The sequence below is a fragment of the Acipenser ruthenus genome, chromosome 7 (genome assembly GCF_902713425.1).
Source record: "Acipenser ruthenus chromosome 7, fAciRut3.2 maternal haplotype, whole genome shotgun sequence".
NCBI lineage: Eukaryota > Metazoa > Chordata > Actinopteri > Acipenseriformes > Acipenseridae > Acipenser > Acipenser ruthenus.
Window position 1 is genome coordinate 59780893 of NC_081195.1, and position 22911 is coordinate 59803803.

At 37.0% G+C, this 22911-nt stretch overlaps 1 protein-coding gene across 13 annotated transcripts in view; it reads left to right on the forward strand.

Moving 5' to 3' along the window:
- The first annotated feature begins 72 nt into the window (after positions 1–72).
- LOC117415409 (dedicator of cytokinesis protein 4) overlaps positions 73–22911 on the forward strand; it is a 104216-nt gene continuing 81377 nt past the window's right edge. For all 13 annotated transcript variants that reach the window (XM_059027446.1, XM_059027447.1, XM_059027448.1 and 10 more), the window contains exon 1: positions 73–293. In XM_059027446.1, the coding sequence (XP_058883429.1) occupies positions 257–293 (37 nt within the window). In that variant the 5' untranslated portion in view covers positions 73–256. The remainder of the gene's footprint in view (positions 294–22911) is intronic.

Sequence of the window (22911 nt, forward strand, 5' to 3'; positions counted from 1 at the left end):
GGGAATCCGAGTCCATGCGCGTGTTGGTTCCACCTCCAGAAAGATAAATAACTACAACTCCCAGAATAGGTTGTCTATTCTCTCTCTCTCGCTGTCTTTGGTAATGTACTACAGTAGCTCTGGTTTAGCTGTGGCAATCAGAACAATGACTCTGCTGAGGAGAGGGTGTCAATAGAAAACAGTGTTATTGCACGGATTTTTGTGTGTTTTGGTGTCGCTTTTTGTATTTCTTTACAAATGCACCAATCGTAAAAAAATGTGGATACCTACAGAACATGAGAAATACGGCGTTGGTAAGCTCACATTTTCTCTAAATCTTTTATTTCATATTTAATATGCATAAAATGCGAATTGAGTTTTAAAAGTGAGAGCTAGGTTGAGACTTCGAGGATGGGCAGTCTCAATAAGGGGTTATTTAGAATAGCTGTAACATTGCCCTCGTGAAGAACGATATCTGTAAGGTAGATGAATTGGTGTATGTTGTTGCATTTTGTTACCTGCAGTATAGTTCGCTGCGCTTTTTTGCGAGAATTGAATTGTTATAACGTATCCTTTACGTTATTCAATAGTCATCACCGAAAGGCTGTGCAAGGTACACGCAGGATGTGTAGAAATCATGAATGGCAATCAACTTTGTTATTCTAGCACAGCTACCTATGGTAATCTTACTGAATACAAATATAACCACAATGCTCATTAATACACAGTGCGTTTATTTTACCAGTGTTTATTTTTTGTTTTATTATTCTACTATTGGTTTCGTCAGAGAGAGTGCCTTTATTATGGCAAAGTGTTCTCAATATTTACGGGGAATGGAATGCAAAAGACATAAAGGGTTTAAGGCATAAAGTATACATTGAACTTTCTTAGCTCTTTGAATGTTGTCAACGCATTTTAAATGAACTGGAAAATGTGTGTGTGTGTGTGTGTGTGTAATATATATATATATATATATATATAATATAAAAACAGGTCAGATTTCAAACTAACCTTCTAAAATTAGCCTCAAATCCAGACATCATGAGTGTTGCATAATAACATGTCCCCGATTTAAGGCACATATTGGTCCACCTTTTCTACTAATTTCTGGAGTTTTATTCACTGACCCCTTTGTTGGCGTTGTTTGTTTACTTGAGACAACAATGTGCTCAGAACGTAATTTAAATCCATTTCCACATCGTTAGGTTTTACGTGGCCAGACATCTGTAGCTTCACCATGTTCATATTTTACAGTCACAACTGAGTAAATATCGATCAGTTTATTTCTGCGTGTCACTCACGGCGGACTGGGCTTTAAAATCCTCTCTGGGATTCTTTTAACACTGGACTGGTAAATCATTAAATCAACATAGTACTGTATTTAAATATTGAGACGCAGTGGTAATATTTAAACTTGGATGTAGATATACACTTAAACACGACAGATAATTGTTATTATGCCCATGCTATTGGGTAAATTCAACATGCATAATAATTTATACATTTATGCTAGTTCTACGCTATATGGGAATAATAATATAGATGCGTTTAATAATAATAATAATAATAATAATAATAATAATAATAATAAAAATAAAAATAAAAAATTATAATAATAAAAATAAAAATAATAATAATAAAGATGCTTTTTTCATGTCTTTTTTTATAACAGTGTATTTTCTTAATTTCTTACCATAACGCAATATGTTAAAATATACCCTACATAGTAATCTATATACGTTTTTTAGCCTTTGTTTAAGGAATATTCCACTGCTCTAAACTAAGTTGCATTTTTTCAGAACCCCTAAATCACACATAGAGTGCAAGTTGTGTTGCTCTCATTTACATCTGTTTGATTGAACACTTCCTGTGGGTGATTTGCCCTTTTGTGAAGTCTGATTTGCAAAGGTTTAAAGAAATGCTTGGTTCAATTAACTAGTTATGCCAAAGCTAGGCCTTAAGCATCTTCGCCAAATTGTAGAATGTTAGAAGAGATCTTGGGCCTCAGTGGTTACCACTAGTTTACCCTGGAGTCGACTTCAACCAGTCAACTTTATTAAAAACAAATAACAAAAAATCACAGCTTATTCATTTGTGAATTATATGGTTTTAACAGCGGCAAAACATGTATCGTGCCCTATTATTAGCTTCATACAAATATGGGCTATGGACATTTATCTCTTTAAAACAAGGTGTATTAGTATTGGAAACTACGAGTTCCAACATTAATAAATACCATGCTTGCAAAGGGTTTGTGGATCATTTCCACATAATTAACAGCTAGCAGTCACTGTTGTGTTTACCAGTTGTCAGCTGGCAACACATTAAAATATTTTTCATTTGCATGGTTAATGTACATCAAATGGACATGCACTATTGCCTATAACACTAAAGTTCCATATCAGGAGCAGCTGTATATTGTTTGTTCTGTATTTTTTTTTTTAAATTGTGTATTATAATGAAATCATAGGGACGTCTTTTATTCTGCTTATCTGTCTTCATTTCTAAATCTTCACAACATTTAATTGGGTTGGGGTTCTTAATTCGGCTTTCTTTGTCAGACAGGTAATCTTCAATTATTAGGATGTTTTAATGAGTTAGGCCAGTGAAACCTCAACAAAAACTTGCTATTCAACGGTGGATTGTAACAGAGAAAGAGTGGTAAGGGTTTTTAATGGCCTGGCACAAGCCTAGGGAAAGGAAGGAAGTTTTAAGGTTCTGTGTTCTAAAAGAGAAGGCGTGTCTGTCAGCTGTTCAGTACTTCATGAATTTAACATTGGACAAAGAGCGCTACGACTCCAGAAGAGGTCAAGTGCACGCAGACAAGTATATTGCTGTTTATTTTAAAGGAATTGTTATTTAATGTGTTCACAGATTGGATCTCGGCACATGTAGCCAGCAGGTCCATTCATGTAAGAAAAAAAAAACAAAAAAAACACTGTTGAAATCCATTCAGAGAAAAAAAAAAAGCTTTACACTCCAATAGTTAGTAATACTGTGCTTTATGCTTAAGGTACAACACAAAATGCTGTCCGTCTATCTTCTGTGAGACCATGTCATATGTTAAGGAGGAGCTTTCTAACAAAGTAACAGTGAATATATACATGAAGGTGGTACATCACATGATACCCAGGGCACTTGACTGGAAACCAAGGTTTACTAAAACTGGCAGATTGTTAAAGTGAATAACAAAATAAGCACCTTAGCAATCATATGTGCCAGTAGGGAACTGTTGGACATTGGGTTCCATGTTGTTAATTCAGATTAATACAAAAGACATTCATATAAATTCTACTAACCTGTGATAAAAAGATAAATAAGCCTTCTTTATACAGCAGCAAGGACTTCATAAATATGAATATGTTGGCGCTGTCTCCTGCGCTACATAGATTAAGAATCTATCTCCTCCTTTAATAACATACATATCATTTATAGTTTAATTCTTGGAGTAAAATATATACACAGTATGTAATCTGTATAGATATAGATATCTAGAATAGTGCAAGTGAACTTGTTTTTAATGTATACAGTATATATGTAAATACCATACTGTCTATGAGGGTTAACTCACTGCAATATTCTCATTGTTTAAGAATAGGATTTCATGCTGCAGGTTATGTATACAATTGAGAAATCCAAAAATATTCTGTTTTTGTTTTATTAATGACTGTTTGTATCTTTCTTGAATATCTCTCATGTGTGAACATTGAGAACACTCAGACTGCATGTTGATGGAATACAGTATACCATGCAGCACACATTTTAAAAAGTAAAGTATTTACTCTAAACAAAGTGGTTTGGGGGAAATTGACCTTGTAAATGATCGCTTTTAAACTATGCAAGCACATCAAAACTGGGGCCATTTTGACAGTATGCTGCACATACAGTATGCATATACAAGCATTTTGCAGATTTTAGAGGTTTCATTTCCTATAGTTATTAGCGGTTGGTAACATTTGTCATTCAATAAATAGCTACTACCTTAGGACATTTTCAATGGGGCATTCCTTCAATCATCTTTTGTTACAGAACATTAGATGTACATGTTGATTTGGATTGGGTGTTTGTGGCAGGGAAAAGTAAATAGTACTTCTTGGTTCAATGTACTGTAGTTCAGTAGCAGGGTAGAAGACCTGCAGGAGTACAAACCAATCAGATCAAAATGAACACTGTATACAATACCAGCAAAAGTAGGTGGTTATATAAGATATGTCATACAGTACATGGAGGATAATGCATGGTTGGGGTGCTACAATATGTAAACCTAGCATTTCACCCTGAGGGGCATTCCATTCTCATTTATCACACAATACCCCATGCAGTATTTTTTATCATTTAAAAAGATAACATTCCCACTCATGGATCATTTTAATTAGCAGTTTTTAAACTATAAATAGCCTGGCTAAACGGCGGTCAGGAGTTCAGTTCGAAGTGACAAAGAGAGCGGGTCGGGAGAGGGGAAGAGGGAATGGGCTCGCCCCAGGTTCGACTGCCAGAGCGGGGCTGAAGCGTCTCGTCTCCCAGAGAAAACCGCAGCTCCTCAGGCCTAATATTTAATTAGTTATAAAACGAATGCTGAATAAGATGTCTGTGTTATAAAGTGCCAGTGCAGCTTTTCTTCAGTTCAGATACTGTATCAAAAGGGAGAGACAGAAACGGAAGTTAGACTGATAAGTTGTTTATAGTTTGAACAACACCGGTTCTGTATTTACTGTAGAAATATTGCATGAATCACTAGTATAGGGAATTGGGGGACATGCTGTAGGAGCATTATATCCAAGGCGCGTTATAACTGAGAGCCGTATAGCAAGGGAACACTGTATATATGTCCAACACAATACATGCCGTATTAGAGGTTATCCTAGAAGTAGTGCATTCCTGAGTTTAATGTTGCTCACAGTCCAGAAGTAAATAGACGTGGAGGAGCCTTGTAAAGCTCTGACAGAGTCAAGCACTGACTTTTACAGTTGACCGAAACAAATCTGCTGGCTCTGAGAATGAAGGTTTCTCTTTCTTTGTGCTTGTATCTCTGTCATATCTATCTCTCTCTCGTTTTTCTCTGTCCCCCTCATTTATTCAGTCTCACACTGAGGGGTAATGTTTACACACTATGGGAATAGGAGTTGATAGAGTTGTGCCTAAAGTCTGCAGATCATGTGAGCTTCCATTTTGGCTGAGTTTGTCATTTTAGAAGTGAGAATGGAGACAGCCGGGGCTCAGTTGAAACTCCTTTCCCCTGTTCTTGCTGTTTTTCTATACAAGCTTCATCATACATCCTCAGATTGGAATCAACTGTTTAATGAAAAATGAAAGCAATTAGACTAAATCTGAGTGAATCAGCTCTTTCCTAGAACAATCAGAAATGTGACTGCATTGGAGGTTAAGGATGGTGTGAGTTACACAGTGTCTGTACCAAGTCAATTTTCTCATATGGATGTTATGTTTGTCTGTTTTTATGAAAGCCTGTGATAAACAGCTACGCACCTGCTAAAGATCGAGCTGAAAGGTTGTTTGCATCTACTGTACAATATATATGATGGTCTTGGTATAATACTGGAATGTGCTGTTTTGGATATTGCCTCCAAAAACATTCAGTTCAAATCCTTTTTAGAACGGTCGTTTAACATGTGTTCCAAGGCAAAACTGGAGTGAGAATTAGAATGGGGGTGGGGATTTAGGACAAGAAGGTACACAGGAAAGATAACAAAACGAATTTCTGACAAACTTTGCAGGGGGTTCTGTAACACTTTAAATGTAAATAATCCTTGTCCAGGGTGTTAACGTTTCCACAACACCCTTGAACTCAAGAAATACCGATGTGGAACACTAAGGGGAAATTGTCTTGCAACAGGCCACCAATCTTTGAAATAATGCCATTTAACCAAACACCATGCTGTGCTGTTGACTGAGCACTGTACTGTGTGTTCTCTATAGTTTCAGAGCCCTATTACTATACAGAGCAATCTCATTATTACCATCTATTCAAAACCGACTCCAGAACATCAATTTACATTCATTAAAAGGTTCATAACCAGATAAACTGATTTGATGTGTTAGTTTTCCCTTCCTTATACAGGACCCCTGGCTGCGTTCATACGTAAACCAATTTGATTCTAATAAACCATGAACTGATTCATTTTAGTCCTGTTGTATTCTTATGCTGTAGGCCTTAATGAGATCCCAACTGGTTTTAAACTATGAATCTCAATTGATTCTGCACTCCACCCTATGAAAGTCTATAATTGTGGCCCCTAAGAAAGCATTGGGTTGATATGCAGGCAGTACTGTTTTTAATTTCTTTGTTGAATTTTGGATTGTTGCAACTTCTTTGCGTATTGAAAATGAATCCTGTTTTTTTTTTTTCAAAACCACGTAAAGATCTGCTAAAATTGTTCTTAATATTATATTATTTGTTTATTTAGCAGGCACCTTTATCCAAGGCAACTTACAGAGATTAGGGTTTGTGAACAATGCATCAGCTGCAGAGTCACTTACAATTACGTCTCACCCGAAAGACGGAGCACAAGGAGGTTAAGTGACTTGCTCAGGATCACACAATGAGTCAGTGGCTGAGCTGGGATTTGAACCGGGGACCTCCTGGTTACAAGCCCTTTTCTTTAACCACTGGACCACACAGCCATTTGTGTCCCACATAGTCCATCTTATCCATCTTTATGTCAGCTAACAACTTTTTGAAGTCCCTAAGAAAAAAAAAAACATTCCTGGAATTATGCTTCAGTTTACTGTAATTAGGCTATGTGTTGCATAATTTGGTTATTGTAGCAAACTGTAATTTAGTTGAAGTAGCCTAGATTATCATAAGTATCTGTAATGATGTCATGTTTAAGGATGATTCATAACTGCAGCATTTTTCTGTTCGTAAGGTAAAATACATGTTCTGTATAATTCTATGCAATTTGACTTGGAATATAGGCCTAATTTTAGCAGTACAATTGTACTGTACTGATTAAAAGTAGGGCATCGAGTTTCCTGTAACAATGTTTTCTCCATGGTGTGATTTTACTTATTGGTGAAGGGAAGCTCGTCCTTATTTTTTATCAGACCTAAATTTATTTTTATTGTCAAAAAATCACAGCATATAAAGAACTTGAGTATTTATGTCTGTAACTAACACAATAAAATAGACACACACACACCCTCACCACTGTGAACGTTTGAGGTAAAAATAAAAATAAATGTTGAAATACATTTATTTCAGCTGAAACACACAGGACCATAAAATTGAGTGGCTGTGGCTTGACTTCAATGAAAAGAAGTCAAGTGCAAAATGTTCACACAGGAGAGGAAGTTGTGGTCACCTGACAGACAGACATCATCAATTTGGCTGACCCTTTCCAGAGGTCGTGTTAGCTTTTTTGTTCATACGTTCCTGAAACGCACATGTCCGAAATTGTACGTCCCAGCCATCAGAATTTGCGTTTCAATATTAATCAGTTATTTGTACAAACGTCAAGCCTAACTAATAAAGGCTAATAATGCTATATACATATTAGCAGATGTGTTTATATTTCTAACCAAATAAACTTTAAATATGCAAGAAAATTATTACAACACAAAACTGTAAAAACACTCGCCAAGCTCTCTTGAGGGTCTGATCGTGGAATGTTTGCTACTGCATCCTGTATTTCTTAATTAGAAATATTCATCTCTTGAGTCAACAAAGAAAATCCTATCTGATAGCTTTCACAAAATATTACAATTGTATTCTTAATGAGAAGAGTGTGTATAGAGCAGTTTAGCTGCGTTGTTTTTCTTTCTTAGCAACAGTGGTGGAAAAAATGTGAGCAAAATCCTTTAAAAACACAGTCAAAAAGTACATCCATGTACTATGAATGTTCATTCCTTTTAGTATAAATTAAAAATATTAAAAAATAAAAAATGTTCTCCGTTATAAATCAAAATTTGCACCTTTCTGCAGTGCCAGTGAAGATTTCAATTGCTCGTGTGATGTTAAAATGTTCAATGTCAGGGCCCTCCAGCGAAAGAATCATCAAGCCTTCGCTGTGTGCTTCAGTTAAACGGCTTCTCTTTGAGTTGAGAATGCGATTTTGAGCACTGAAACCACATTCTCATTCCACTGTAGAGATGGGTATGACAAGGGCTATGTTTGAAAGTCTTGAAAACTGTGGGAAAATATCCGCTTAGTCTGTTGCCAATGCCTGACAAGTACGTGTGAAGTTCAGTCCGCCGTGGTTCTTTATTGTAAGTTTGAAGGGTAGAAATTAATTTCTTAGGTCGTCAGCATCTGTAACTGGTGATATGCCTTGGGTCTCTGCACAAAAAACATTAATCAGATGTTCCAAAGCGTCTTTTCAGTCGGAAATGCCATTGGTTAAAAACATTGACAGCATTGATCGTGTCAGTGTCAGAAGGCGGAAACCTGTTCTCAAGGTTTCATCTGAGTTCTTGAATAAATTCCAGTCTCGTGGCTTTGTAGTTGTTTACATTTGTCTGACCAGACTACTTAAGTTTGTGTCCCTTGAAGTGCTGGTCTGTGATCTCTCGATCAAAGTCTGCCTCTCTGTCACTGCTAAAGGGAACTAAATCGCCAAGCAAATCTAAAGCTGTCTTTACTGACGGTTTGATCAGGCCAAGGTTTACATTCTCTGACTTTATTGAGTCTGTCCATGATGGGCATCACGTCAAGTAACATGTATGTGGTTGCTACAAAGCTGTAGGTTGACACTTGTTTATGCAAACCCTCCGCTGTCGCATTGATCCATGCATCTTCACAGAACTGCAGTACAAGAGCAGGCCAATTTCTTTCTATTCCTTCCACTGCTCTGTTAAGCAACAGCCACCGCATGGAACATGGCTCTTTTAAACACCTGAAGTCTCCTTCGTCAAGAATTCGATTGAGTTCTTGGAGTCTTTCATAGCGGCAAGCAGAGTTCTTGAAGTAGTTGAACACAGTGTTGACTGTTTGCCTATACTGCTTAATTGTGTTTTACTTTTGCAGTGGCCCCCGAAGAGGCGACTGCTACATGATGTGCTGTACAATGCACAGATGTCATTCGGGGATTCCGTTGGTTTAAACGAGTGCTAACCCTCGACACTCTCCCGGTCATCACAGCTGCTCCATCAGACCCAAAGCCGACAACTTTAGCTATTGGGATATTGCACTGTTGTAGAACACACATGTCATTCTATTGGTTATAGTTTCAGCAGTACCATCAGGCATGTCAAAATTACCAATCAGCTCAGAAGCAGCTTTGCCATCTTTCATGTAGCGTGTATAAAAAATCAGTTTCTTCTTAATATTTACATTGACTGTTTCGTCAAACCAAAATTCCAACAAAAGGGCTTGCACTTACTTCCTGGATAATTTCTTCCCTAACACACTCGGCTAAGGCGTGCTGCATGTGTGTCACAGATGAGTGGTGTTTGTGAATCATCAAGTTTGAGGTTTGTATTTAAGCTCTGAAGTCGCGTTGTAGAAGAGAACTTCTCATTCTTGCGTCATCCAATAGACCGGCCGCATGGTAATCAGACGGGATTCTGAGCTCTGTTTTTTACCTTCATCAGGTGTTTTCATTTTTATCTGCATTCCTATAACAGCAACAACATCGCCATGTTTGTGTGTTTTAAGTGAAGATTCTTGAAAATATGTACATCCGCGTGTATATGCATTTTTCTGCACAGAAGCTTCTTCACAAACGTGACAGCACATTTTGCCATCTTGATAAACAAGCCACGGGTATCTCTTCTCCCATTCAGTTATATGAACAGATTTTTCACTTGCGTTTCTCTGCATTATTGCCTGCTGCTTCGGTCACCGATTTACTCACACACTCTCCTGCAGAAGTAGAAGGCTGGTGATCTTTTTCATTAGATGCTGACTGCTTAGAAAAGAAACTCCCGATCGACATCTGTTCGCCATTTTGCCACACACTCACTAGTCTGACCGCCAAAAACATCTGAAAAGTAATACAGTACTTGGGCTTAATGCTGTCACCTTCAGGATTGGAGTGTACTTGGTAAATGCTGTTTTAATTTTCTTAAATGGATAGTGTGTTTTTTTATTTTTTTATTTAAGTATTTACGTCTGTGTCCCGTGAAACGTAAGACAAAATATTTTTCCGTCCATTGGATTTAGTTTATTTCTAGGATGCAACATTTTGCATCAGTGCGACCTCTGCCTTTTCACACCTCTTGTAAAAAATGTTTGTCAGTCTTTGCCATTGCAAGCTTGCTTACTTTCACAATGACAGAATACATGTATATTATAGATTTGCTGTAACTCAAAACAAGTTGATACTGCAGTGCAATCATACTAAATTTTGATTGAAATAAAAGTAATGATTTGAATGTGTCAGTCATGTATGATAGTAGAGGTGAATATTTGAGGAACATTAGACCAGAGCCTGACACAGTACTTGGATAAATTAATTACCTATTGCCTTTAGCATCCCACATAAAGTTGAATATTATGACCCTTGAATGGCCCTAAAGCCATTATCAACCTGGTTTTAAAGCAAGGTATTCTTTATTGTGTACAAGGGCCATACAGCAATTAGGTTCAGATGTGTGGTTAATCACACTGTAATAAAAGAGTGACGCATAAGTCACATTTTAAGACATGAGACCAGTGTGGCGGAAAAGAATTGTTGAGTTGCAATAAGAAGGAAACTACAGTAACTTAATCTTCTGCTTAACAGAAGTTATCGGCTGCCAAGTTGTATTGTGCAACGCTGTTAGGGAACATGTACATCCCTGTTCACACAGCTTTAATTCAGGAGTGAGGAGTCAAGAAAAATATCTTCATACACAAAAACATTCCATTGGTTTCTATAATCATCAATGTCCTCTGCAGTCACCATTACCTTCAGCTCAGGACACTGTCACTGCATTCGGTTATCTAACAGGTAATGACTGCTGCTTCAGACATTAGTGACTTTTAATAAACACATTAAAGTTCATTTGTCATTGATTTGTGCCCTTAAACCACGCCTTCAGCAACTGAACAAGGAAATCCTTTCAGACATGGGAATGTAAGAAGAGCACCGTGGGCCTGCAATCAATTTCCACAGACACCCTTTATCCCTCTCACAAGAATAATGGTGTAGGATCCTTTTAGAAGAGTTTATTTTACAGTGCGGGACTGTTCATTGTGTATCGATGAATTGTGATGCATATCATGATAAAGTGCTACCGGGATGCATAGCCGAAAGCACTATACAGCTGCATGTAGTCAACCTATCACAGCCATCATTATAGTAGTGCTGTGACCTGCGTATTGTGGTAAGTGTTGTATTGTTGAGCTTAGCAGCAAGAAAAGTAATGTTCAGGCTTGAATTTGATTTTTGTGTGCTGGGGGGATTTCCTCCCTATGCTGCAGCCAATGGGGGGATTCCCAAATTTTAGGGGGGACTGACAAAAGAAAAGGCACTTTTGCATATAAAAAACGATTTATGTTTTACTGCATCATCATTCACACTGGTGTTGCTTTAAAATAAGCTGCTTACAGCAGACCTAACAGCTGTTCATCACTGTGAGACAGAGCACTCGCCATTGCTTTTGCCATTGCCTGACGTGAAGTTTTTGCAGCAGAAGAAAAAGGTGCTTTTATTTTTAACCAGCGCCCTATTTTTTTTTCAACTCTTTACACTCAGCCCTATTTCCGCCTGTTTTTTCAAATGAAAGGCCACAAAATGTCCTTTCATATTATGTAATTTGTAATCAGATCAGGCGTACTATACGTGGTGGAGATGAGAATATATGTTAAAAAAAAAATAATCATGTTTGGTCACTGATATATATATTTTAATCATAGATGGCTCAAAAAACCAACCCCCCCCCAAAAAAACACTGCACAATTGAACCTCAATATGAAATGAACATTGGGGGCGGAAGCTGAGCCTCTAAGCTTTCCAACGATCTCAGTCTAGCTGTTAAAATGACTCAAACGAAACCTAAGCTGTGAACTCTGTCACATGATGAGGGGCTTAACTTCAGGCGATTGTAGTTTCGGCTAGGAGTACCTCATACACACACTACATATGTCTTTGGAAAGCCCCGAGCATGTACTTTTACACCAGGTAGGTGGCTTTTACTGTGCCTGAGTAATATGTGCGTAACCTTCAGTGCGCTGGTGCCTCAGAATGAATGTTTTAAGAGTTAAAGCGAAAGTCACCAGCACTACTTTTATTTATTTATTTATTTATTTATTTATTTATTTATTTTAACCAGAACTACTCAGAATGCGGCTCATAGTGATCCAGTTTGAGCCTTAGCACCAAGAAAAAATAGTACAAAGTAAGTGGTTCTTGTAAACAATGATGGTTTTCACAGTTTTACACAAAATAATGGAGAATGACATCTTCCATTTATGTTACTCCCAGACATGAAAATTCTCATTTCACTGACCTCGGAGTGGGCAGACACTGTCAGTTTCCGAAGTGACGAGATACCTGGCAACAGATTGTTCCTTATTTGCACATATTCCCTGGGTTTCTGCATTCATTTATAATAGGGACTGCAGAGATTAGTTACAGACATTACGTAGTGTAAAAACAGAATGCATTCAGCTTTGTTCGAAGCAGACGTCTGAAATTCTGCCTTTCTAGTAACCCTTTTTAGTAGGGGCACATGTTGAATAAGATTTGGTTTTGATTCTTCACTAGGGGGCCTTGGTTACCCCCCCCCCCTCCCCCAGTCTTTAACCCTTTGGTATCATTCTGTTCTCAGCACTGTACGAATAAATGAAACTGACAGCAAAGCAATTGGTAAGAAGACTGCAACTCTTCTTACCAGTGACTGCAACAGATTCCAGGAATCCCTACTGTAATATCATTCCTACTGAGAACTGAGTGGATGGAATTACATTTTCACATTGCACGATTAAGAATGGTTTTAACCTAATACTGTATGTTTTTATGTTTTATGTTTAATGTACACCATGGTTACTGGTAGATCCCAGTTTTCTACACAGAGGTCTTGTAGTGCACGACTGTGTACTATAATTATATTCGAAGATCATTATTCCTTTTCCCTTCCTCCACACCTACCCTGAAAGGGTGAAAGGATACATACACAATAGTGGGTACTGGATCAATTAATGTGATGAGCTTACTTGTATTATCAATAATGATGGACTACATTGTTTTGTTAAAGAGGGGAGTATACATTCATAGTTACTATAAATCCTGTTTATTCTTTATTCAAGAACCATTTTACTAGACGTTGCTGCAGTATAGTGCCCTGGATCACAATACACAACCTATATCGTAGTACATGACATATATTAGTAACGTCATTGAAACCGAATGAATCATTTCACCCCTACAACCACAGAGAGATGGAATGGTCCAAAATATGACTGATCACATTATGGGCAGCCATTGTATTAACGTTGCATGTCTGCTATATTGATAGACTTTACTATCTCACAATGCTGTATGTACATGTAGCAGCAATAAAACAGAAAATCCTAGTGACAGCTGCATAATTTGCTCTTAAGCTAAAAGGGTAGTTTCCTTACCAAAATAACAATATTTTTCAGCAGCCAGTGGCTTATTTTGTTAAAATGAATTATTGCTATGTTCTTTAGCAAATTAATGCACAATGGTTACAGTAATTAGAGAGCAAACTAGTATATCTAACCATTCTCTAACGGTGCTACATGAAGCATTTTACTTGAGGTATTCTACAAAATACCATTTGATCATTATACAAACCAGGTCAGCGTGCGGTCTTGTTGGAGGGTAGTGCACACAAACACAGCAGTGTGCTTATTCTTATTTTGCATGGTCCAATTAAATATTTGCCACACGTTTTTAGTGGTTGCATGAATAGGGCTTGAAGCCACGTAGTTTATTCTGGATTCGCACGCAATCTCGTATGACATCTTCCTCATCCTAATAAAGCAGCCACAGTTTAAAAAGAGGAACTTTATGTTCTTTCCGACAATCATCCGTGTCTGGTATATGACGAATTCTACTTTAAATAAAACAACTGACCTGTTGTTGTTTTTTTTTTTTATATATATATATATATATATTTTGCCTGCACAGCAATGTCCATGTATAGATGTTGGTTGATTTATTTCAGCAAGATTTTTAAATCAGGCCATTGACTGATCAGATAAAAAGGAAAGAAAAGCTCAATGTGCTGCTTGTTTGGAATTGAACTCTTTTATTTGTGCTTTTCAAAAAGACACGCACACACAAGCTTGTAGAAAATCAATGGTTTTGGATGTGAACATACCTTTAGAAACCAACCTCATAAAAGCTCAAACAGTCTCCTGTGTAAATTTAAACTCAGACTCCCTTTAATAGGTCACATTTTGCTAAACCATGTAATGTCACTCCGTGACCCCACAGACGTTAGGGCAGCATTAACAGCGGGTCAGGTCAGTATCTTTTAAAGATGAGGTTAAATCATGTTTTGAATATCAAAATAAATAGTGTTTCTAGTGTCTCCTTTTTTTTCTAAAAAATTATGAAAGAGTTGTTTTGAGGAAAAGTTTATTAGCTGGTATTTTATTTTTTTCTTGAGCTTGTCAAAGTCTTTCATTATATGCAAGTTTACTTACAACATTATTTGACTGCAATTATGTTATTTAGTTAGCACACTGCTAACCTATATTTAAAAAAAGATCAACCTTCTACATAACATTTATTTTCAAATTTCAATAGTAAGTTCCATGTTGCAGTAGTAACATTAGTAGGCTACAGTATTTCACAGACACTAGCAGATTCTGCAATGATCCTCTTAGAACATACTTCCATTAATGTTCTGAGGATCTCCAAATTGGATGTATACAAAACTACCCCAAATGTCATACTTCACTCTGGAAACCATGCTCTCTTTCTGTATACTTTACCTACCCTGGCACCATACTCAGAGAATTAACATAGAACCCTGCAAATGAATCCTGTACTTTGCCATCTGGACAGTATATGATTGGTCAAGACTTCACAATCCAGCTAGACAGTGATCTGATCCAGTATACCTCTTACCGCAGCTCATAATACTATATTCTTTGAATGAACAGGAAGGGTGGGTGTATTCTTGTGCCTCCAGATGTTGTTGTTGTTTTTTTGTTTGTTTGTTTTGTTTTTACAATACACTAAACCAGCTTGTTGTGGCATACAGTACCATAATAAAGTCATAGCAAAGTGTAGAACATCGTAGTGGAATCACATCAAAAGCATAGACAACCACAGATAAGTATGTAAAGGAGTTAAAAACTAGAACCATGGTAAAGAAATGCACAACATAATCACAGCCTTTAGCTATTATGTGGCAATATTTGGGGACAATATCCCCACCTTTTGATTTTGTTTTAAAAGGGTATAATATATGAACAAAAGTGATCTAAATACAGTATGAAGTACAGTATGCTTTTACAGTCATAGTACATAGTAATAATACTATTTTTCAATGTACACTAATATTGTTTAAGAGTTTGTATAAAATATGTTTATAATTACTTTAGCTATACAAAGTCTGGAGAAGAAAGGTGCTTTCGTTAATTTTAGATTCCCAAGACTCACTTTAAATCCCCTCCCCCCCCCCCCCCCCCCCCAAAAAAAAAAAGGCAAATGCAAATTGTTACAACTCATCATTAATAAGGAGCTTGTTGTTTATTTAGGGGGTTGCTTCTGTGGGGGGGGGCGGGGGGGGGGACGGGGGGGGGGGACAGATGGACGGACATATGTGCAGAATTATTTCAGCAGCTGAAACATTTTTCCATTTTAAAGAATCTTATTTATGCTCGCTATAAGTTAACATGCATTGAGTTTTATCAAGGACCTACAGTTCTGCATTACAGTGTGTTTGTTTCTGTAAATATAGCTCATGCTTTTTCAGTTTGCATTTCTAAAGAATTTCAACGATCCACGGGTTTGTGCTATTGTAACTTTCACAATAGGATGCACACTTGTTATAAAAGGTTTTTTGAAAATAGTTGCATTCTTCAAGAAGCACTTTTAAATGATGTTCTCTTTGCTCTCGCAATCCACCCTATTTTGTTATAAAGAAGAGAACAATATAATTGCTCTTTTGTGGTTTTATATAATTTAACTGCACATACTAAAAATGATATTTTTTTATTATTGTTTAAAAGCAGCCACTTATATTTCCCATTTATTTTTAGTTTTCACTTTAAGTTTGATAGTGCTGACGGTTTAGGCTGTAATTATGAAAGAACATAATAATAGTAATTGGCAAATCTGACAGAACGATGGTTACGAACTATATTGATGCAGGATTAAAGGTTTGAACACAACCTTTTTCTAGTATAGTTGTTTGCTATGTGCCTCTAATGTGCGTAAGATAAGAAGAACATATGAAGAGTATCTATATATGGCCAAAACATTTCTCATGTACACATTATATAATATATGTTGCTCAGTGTTGACATTTGTACAAAGTTGGTAATCGGCTGTCTCGGTCTAAGAAACGGGCCACATCTTTGTGATTTTCAGACTAATCTATGAAGTGAAGTGTGTCATTTATTTTTGAGATGCACAACTGAATTTACCTTACTGCATTTACGTAAGTCTCATATCATTTTCAATTATTTTCCACATCAAAAGTGAAAGTTGCCATATGGTGCGCGCGCTCTAGGAAAAGAGAACAGAGATTTCACATCTGCCTCGTCCAATACAAACACAGACAATCTCTATCGGAGTTGAATATGATTTTGAATATTTGTCAAATGCAGCAACTGTAAACTCAGTTACTGCTGTAGATGGAGTTTAGTTAAGATTAAGGTACAGGGATATAATTGGTGCATACTGGGATACACTCGACTGACACATAACACTTATACTGTGGTCTGTAAATCAACATTTCCCAGGGTTTATCAACAACACCAGGTTATATCAAGGAGCCTGTCTTTTATATTGATAACTAAAAGTATCATATGGATCACTTGCCCATATAGACTATAGGGACTCTTCAGTTGTTCCAAACAGTAGCGGGCGGGTCTTTCACTGTTCAAATATTTAAATAGAACTAAATAAGACATTTAATTTACTTTCATACACAACAATGCAGTAAAGACTCACATAGACTGTTAGAGCTATTTTGGTTACAGTATTGAGGTGCATCAGACAACAGACTGAAGAAGCCTTCCCAGTGCATAAAGAAAGACGATCCAGAATCTCGGAGAGCTGTGAAATACAAGGGTAATCTGGATAATTCTGAATTATTTAACCAAGTTCCTGGCTTGATTGCTACATGTCTAGCTTCATTTTTTCAGAAAGCAATTCTCAGACCATACTTGCCAGAGAGATTTGCCAGCTCTTTGTCTTGATGAACCTGCTATCAGGTTTTTGTTGGTGTGAAGTATTCATGCAGGAATTTGGTTCACATCCATTTCATTGTAGGTGAAACAAGTTAGATTAACTGCAGCCCTAGAGTAGAATGTTAAATGTCATGGAATAACCTCTGCAGGTGGAATGTGTGAAGAGTTTTTGCCCTAAACTACACTGAAGCCCAAATAAACCTGTATGGAAGGCAATGGGCAGCTTGGGAGCAGGAAAGGCAGACTCCTGGATACAGCACTTTGCACTTTCAGTTAATCCTGCAGTAATTTTGGACAAAGTGTTAGCAGAAGAATGTACTAAAGCAGCGTACTTTGCTATTTCCTCATACTAATTCCCATGCCAGTCTGTGTTTGATAGACTAGTCTTTTACTTTAATTTGAAAAGAAACATCTTGACCTTAAGGCCTGATATGATACTATACTATAACTAAACAAAATTGCAAGCATTGACTCCCTCAAACTGTAGCGCACTTAAGCATTTTGCCCCAATTGAAATCTATTTAAAAGCTTCTATTTGGCTGTAAGATCATGATACTGTTCTGGTAATTTTTATGACATCCTGTTCTGTTTTTGTAGGGGTTTTAGTATTTGTTTTCAAATGACACCATTCTGTGCAATTGTGTTCATTGTCTATTTCAATGTCTTACCAACAAATAAGGCCTAAAACTTGTCATGTTGTTATTTTTCCAATTCATTAAGTAAGTGTGAACTTTAATCACATTTCTTGGACATGTTATTAAGGCTTACTGTAACATTTTAAAGTTGTTACAGCCTTGGCACAGCTTCTCATACACTGTGTACAGACTCCAGTATCACTGTCAAACCTGGCTAGTCTCACAACCCTGAACTTTTTAGTTTTGGTCAGAAATTAATCTCTTTCAGAGAGATACCACTGGTCTGAACATGTGCTTTTTAGGATTAGGTAGGATTAGGCTGGTTACATCATGATCTCTCATCCGGGTCGCCATAAACCTCCACCCAGTGAGTGTGCGTATCAGGGGCTTTTCTTTTAACCTTCAATTCAATGCTTGTTTATTTTCTGTGTTTTCCCCAGGGGGCTCTTTATGCTAGAGGCATAGCTGTTCATCAGCAGTGCTTGCACGCTGAAAACCTACTTAGAAGCATGTGTAACTTTTCAGTTTGCTTTTATCAGCACTGCCGTTTAACAACAAATAAGATTGCACTTTCTCTCGCCTGTTTGAAACACAGCACTGTCTGTCAATGTCAAGTGACATGTTGCTGCAGGCTGTTACTGTATTACTGCCGTCGCTGCTCTTGCTGGATATTAACTCGCTGAGGCAAAGGCAGACTTCTAGACGTTTTGCTTTTTTTCCCCCCTCCAATTTCTCTCTTCTGTTTCTTTGTACTCGTTTATCCAGGCACTGTAAAAGAAAAGATTGAACCCTTCACAAGGCTGTTTTTTAAATAGATTTTAGGGTGACGGTATTAAGATTCAGCTCTGTTTAGATATTACATATAGCCCTGTCTAGGCCAATTTTTTGAATTAAGTAGAAATGGTTATAGAAAAAGAACAGTATTGTAAATCAATACAAGCTCCATATAAAATAGGCTGCATGCCATTTTTACTCTCTGATGCCTTTTTAAAACTAAAAAAAGAACTCATTAAAAAATGTATTTTTACAAAACAGTAGATACAATGTGTAACTTCATTAAAAAAAACAGTAAATATTTGTGTTGAATGATCAGGTTAATTCATTTTAATATGACATTTTTGGAATAAGAAACTACAATGTTATGAATTACAAATTGGTAGTATTTTACATTCAAGTTGAAATAATTGATTGACAGAAAACATTTATTATATATAAACTTAAAATGAAATAGAAATGCAGCCTTGTACATGCACACTTTCTGAACAAAAACAAAATGCAGAACATGTTTAACCTGTAACTTTCACACAGGAAAACTATGAAAAAAAGGTATTAGCTATTAATCATTAGACAGTTATTGAGGAAGTTTGGATTATCAATGTTGATTTACCCACTGATTCAAATCACAAGTGAGTAACAGTAAAATATATTTGTATGGGCACTGCCAGCGTATCTGGTTGTCAAAGTAACAAACAGTCAGATCACATGCTGCAAGAACAGGCTTCTTTATTATTATTTATTTCTTAGCAGACATCCTTATTAGGGCAATTTACAGTTGTTACAAGATATCACATCATTTTTACATACAATTACCCATTTTACAGTTGGGTTTTTAGTGCAGCAATCTAGGTAAAGTACCTTGCTCAAGGGTACAGCAGCAGTGTCCCCACCGGGGATTGAACCCACAACCCTCCGGTCAAGAGTCCAGAGCCCTAACCACTACTCCACACTGCTGCCCTTTGGCCAGTTAGCACTTCTTTTTTAATCATGGCAAACCTGCAGAGTCTATACTAAAAGGGTTAATCCATCATAGTTGCTTTCATCCCACTGAATTTCACAGTAGCTTTCCTTCTCCGACCTGCGTGCTTCTGGTAGATAAAAATAATATCCAAACTCAGCTCATGCTGTCAGTTTTTTATGCTATCTTTTTTCTCAAAGTGACTTGGAGTCTTATCCCAACTGTACTGCCAACTGGATTTCTACTTGAAATCATTTCACTTGAAATCCAAGCCATGGGTGATTGGAAACACCGTGTTGCCTTGAGTTTTTTTTTTCTACAGTGATTTAACTGTGAAATTAAAATGGAGTCCTTTTAGCAGTATTTACATTAAGATATACCAAGCCAAAGAGATCAAGTGGTGGAGATTAGGTTTTAAAACAACCATTACAAATTGAATACAGACTGTCTTGGGTCCAGATTAGAAAGTCTGACCTATTGTATATTTGTTATTTTAAATTTGGCAGCTATCCTACATTTAGTTTCCTTGATTTATGCAGTGTTAGCTGTTGAAGATGACATATACATATTTCATCATAATAATTATTACTGTTATTTTCATTACAATAGTATTTACAAAGCAAATGTTTAATGATATTATAAATGTTTCAAGATATTGAACTTCTTCGACTCTCATGCAGAAAAAGATGCTTTTAGCTTCATGCCGTAAGTCCTAGCTAGTGTCTAGTGTAGCCTAATGAAGCTTGAATGCATGATTCACTAAATTTCCTTGGTTGCACTTGAAGACTTGAATGACTGTAAACAGTAAAGTCAAAGACAAAGAGCACTGCTTTCCAAATTTAGAATCTTTATAGAGCGTAGTTCATGGCCAGTAAACACTTAAATGGTAATATTTTGGTAAAAAGAAGGGATGCCATCAAATAATGGAAATGGACAGCCCATTTTTTCCTCAGTTTTGCAGAGCAGCTGCTGCTGTTAAGAAATCTGAAAAGAGCAAAAATGCTTGATTAAAATATGGACCTGTCAATTCTGAAATGGGCACATTAGAATTAAAAATAAATTATAATTGTGTATAATGAATGATAAGGTTAACTATTATGACTGAAAGCAAGAATGAAATAAGATGTGTGCATTACAGTTTAGGGTCAGCGTTTTGTGCAAACACTGTTTCTGTGTGAACAGACACAATTTGATTTCATACTGTATGTGTAAAGTCTATAAAACTGCCCTTAAAACCATATTTTATATTATATGATACCCATAAAATATTAAATGTCCATGGGAATAATCTGCCTGAATAAATCAGTGGTGTTGTCCCTATATTGTGTTAAAATACTGAAAGTTAAATACTGTATATCCAATGTGTTATAAAAGGTATAGGCCTAATAATATAATTTATATTTTTGTGAGTTTGGTATTGAGGCCCACAGTACCCTAGAGTATGTAAAGAACAGATATCCTCGCACCTAATGAGAATATACTGTATTCCTTCTAATTTAAGACGCACATTTTTCAACAATTTTTTTTTCTTTTCACAAATGGCCTGCGTCTTAAATTCAAGTACAGTGATGCGCGTATTAAAATCTCCAACAAAAGATGTGATTGCCCAAATACACAAACAGCAACGTGACTGACTGACAGTTGAAGCAAGCTTTCGCTCCGCACCCGCCTGTGTAGCTATGGCTGTGCAGTAGCCTCGAACTGGCGCTGCTGCATTCTTAAACAGGCAAGCGTTCCTGTTTACCACAGCAGGAGCGCAGCTGAACCAGTGGCAGGGCCCTCCCTGTCACAAAGCGTCATTAGCTTCCTGAGGAATTCCAAGAGAAGCTTTTGCAATTTTAGCGTTTCGTTATTAGGCTCAGTTTTAATCAGACCCCCGTATTGCTCTACTTGCCAAGCAATACCACAGTTCACAAAAAGGGAGAAAAACATCTGCGAATAATCAGAACTGGAAATTAAACTTTGTACACTGCAATTCAAAATTATTTTCATCCTCTCAGTAGGACTGTAGATAAATGACACTCTGTGTAGAAATTGTAAGGCTTACAGAAATAGCAATGGAAAAAAGAAGAATTTGACTTGTAGGTAACTGGGACATCAACCGTTAAACTTTCATTTAATAAGCAAGTGTTTTGTTAAAAAGTTGAGTTTCATAGTCTTAACTGTTCCATTATTCATAAGCTTCCATAGATTTGTGTGGCAAGGCTCCAAAATGCACTCCTGATGAATAATGTATGTTTGTTTGGTAACATGGTCAATAGACCCCCCATCAAGTACTATGCATTTACATATTATAGTTTGACAAAGCAGCAGTACCAATAGTGTTGGCTGTCAGAATAGGAGTAAAAGCATGTTGAATGTGTACACAGAAGCAGCCAGAGAAATATTTTGAACATTCAAGAGTGTCAGTCATAAAAATGAGTCGTGAAAAAAGCCTTATCTTCATGTGGCAAAGTGGTTTGCAGTGAGCAGGTATAGAGGTGATCCAATGCTTAAACAGATGACAGACAATAAAGTTCACGGTCCAAACAATCCTTTATTGGTATTATAATCCGGGTCATTTGGCAACCATAAATAATAATCCCTGGCAATACACAGCAATGTCCCGAAATAATAATAACAGTATAAACACACACGGAACACAGACATGATCACAAGACCAGAGTGAGTGCTAACGTGCAAGTGGTGAAATACAATTTATTAGTGAACAGTAGTGCATTGCTGTCCGGGTTGGTGCTGGCCTTCAGCGACAGCTCCCAGACCGTGTTAGCCATCTAACAATGACAAACCAGTTAGAACGACAAGCAAACAAACACGAAACACTCACGGTTACTCTACAGTCCTTCAGCGGTTCTCTCGCAACCATAACAAAGGAACAGTTCGCTTTGCCACATCCCCTTTTGTACCTTCAGCCATACCCCTTGGCTAGCGAGTGCAATCACTTTTCCTCCAATATGCGATTGCTACATCACCTTCCGACTGGGGCGATGACTTGGTGTACTGTGGCTCTGCCCCCTTTCTAGATGGCCGACTTCCACCTTTCCCTGGAATGAATTGCCAAACCATCCAGTCGCACTGTTCCGTTTACACAGCGCCCGCACAGGTCGGGAGGGAGATGCATAACCAAGATTTATTCTTTCTCTGTCACACTTTAACATTAATTTTTGTAGGAATATTCTAAAGCCATTATCCAGACACTTTAAATAGCAGTTACTGATCTTTATATATTTTGACCCAATTATGCTTCTCCCCAAAAGCTGAACATACTACAGGTAACAATGCTATGC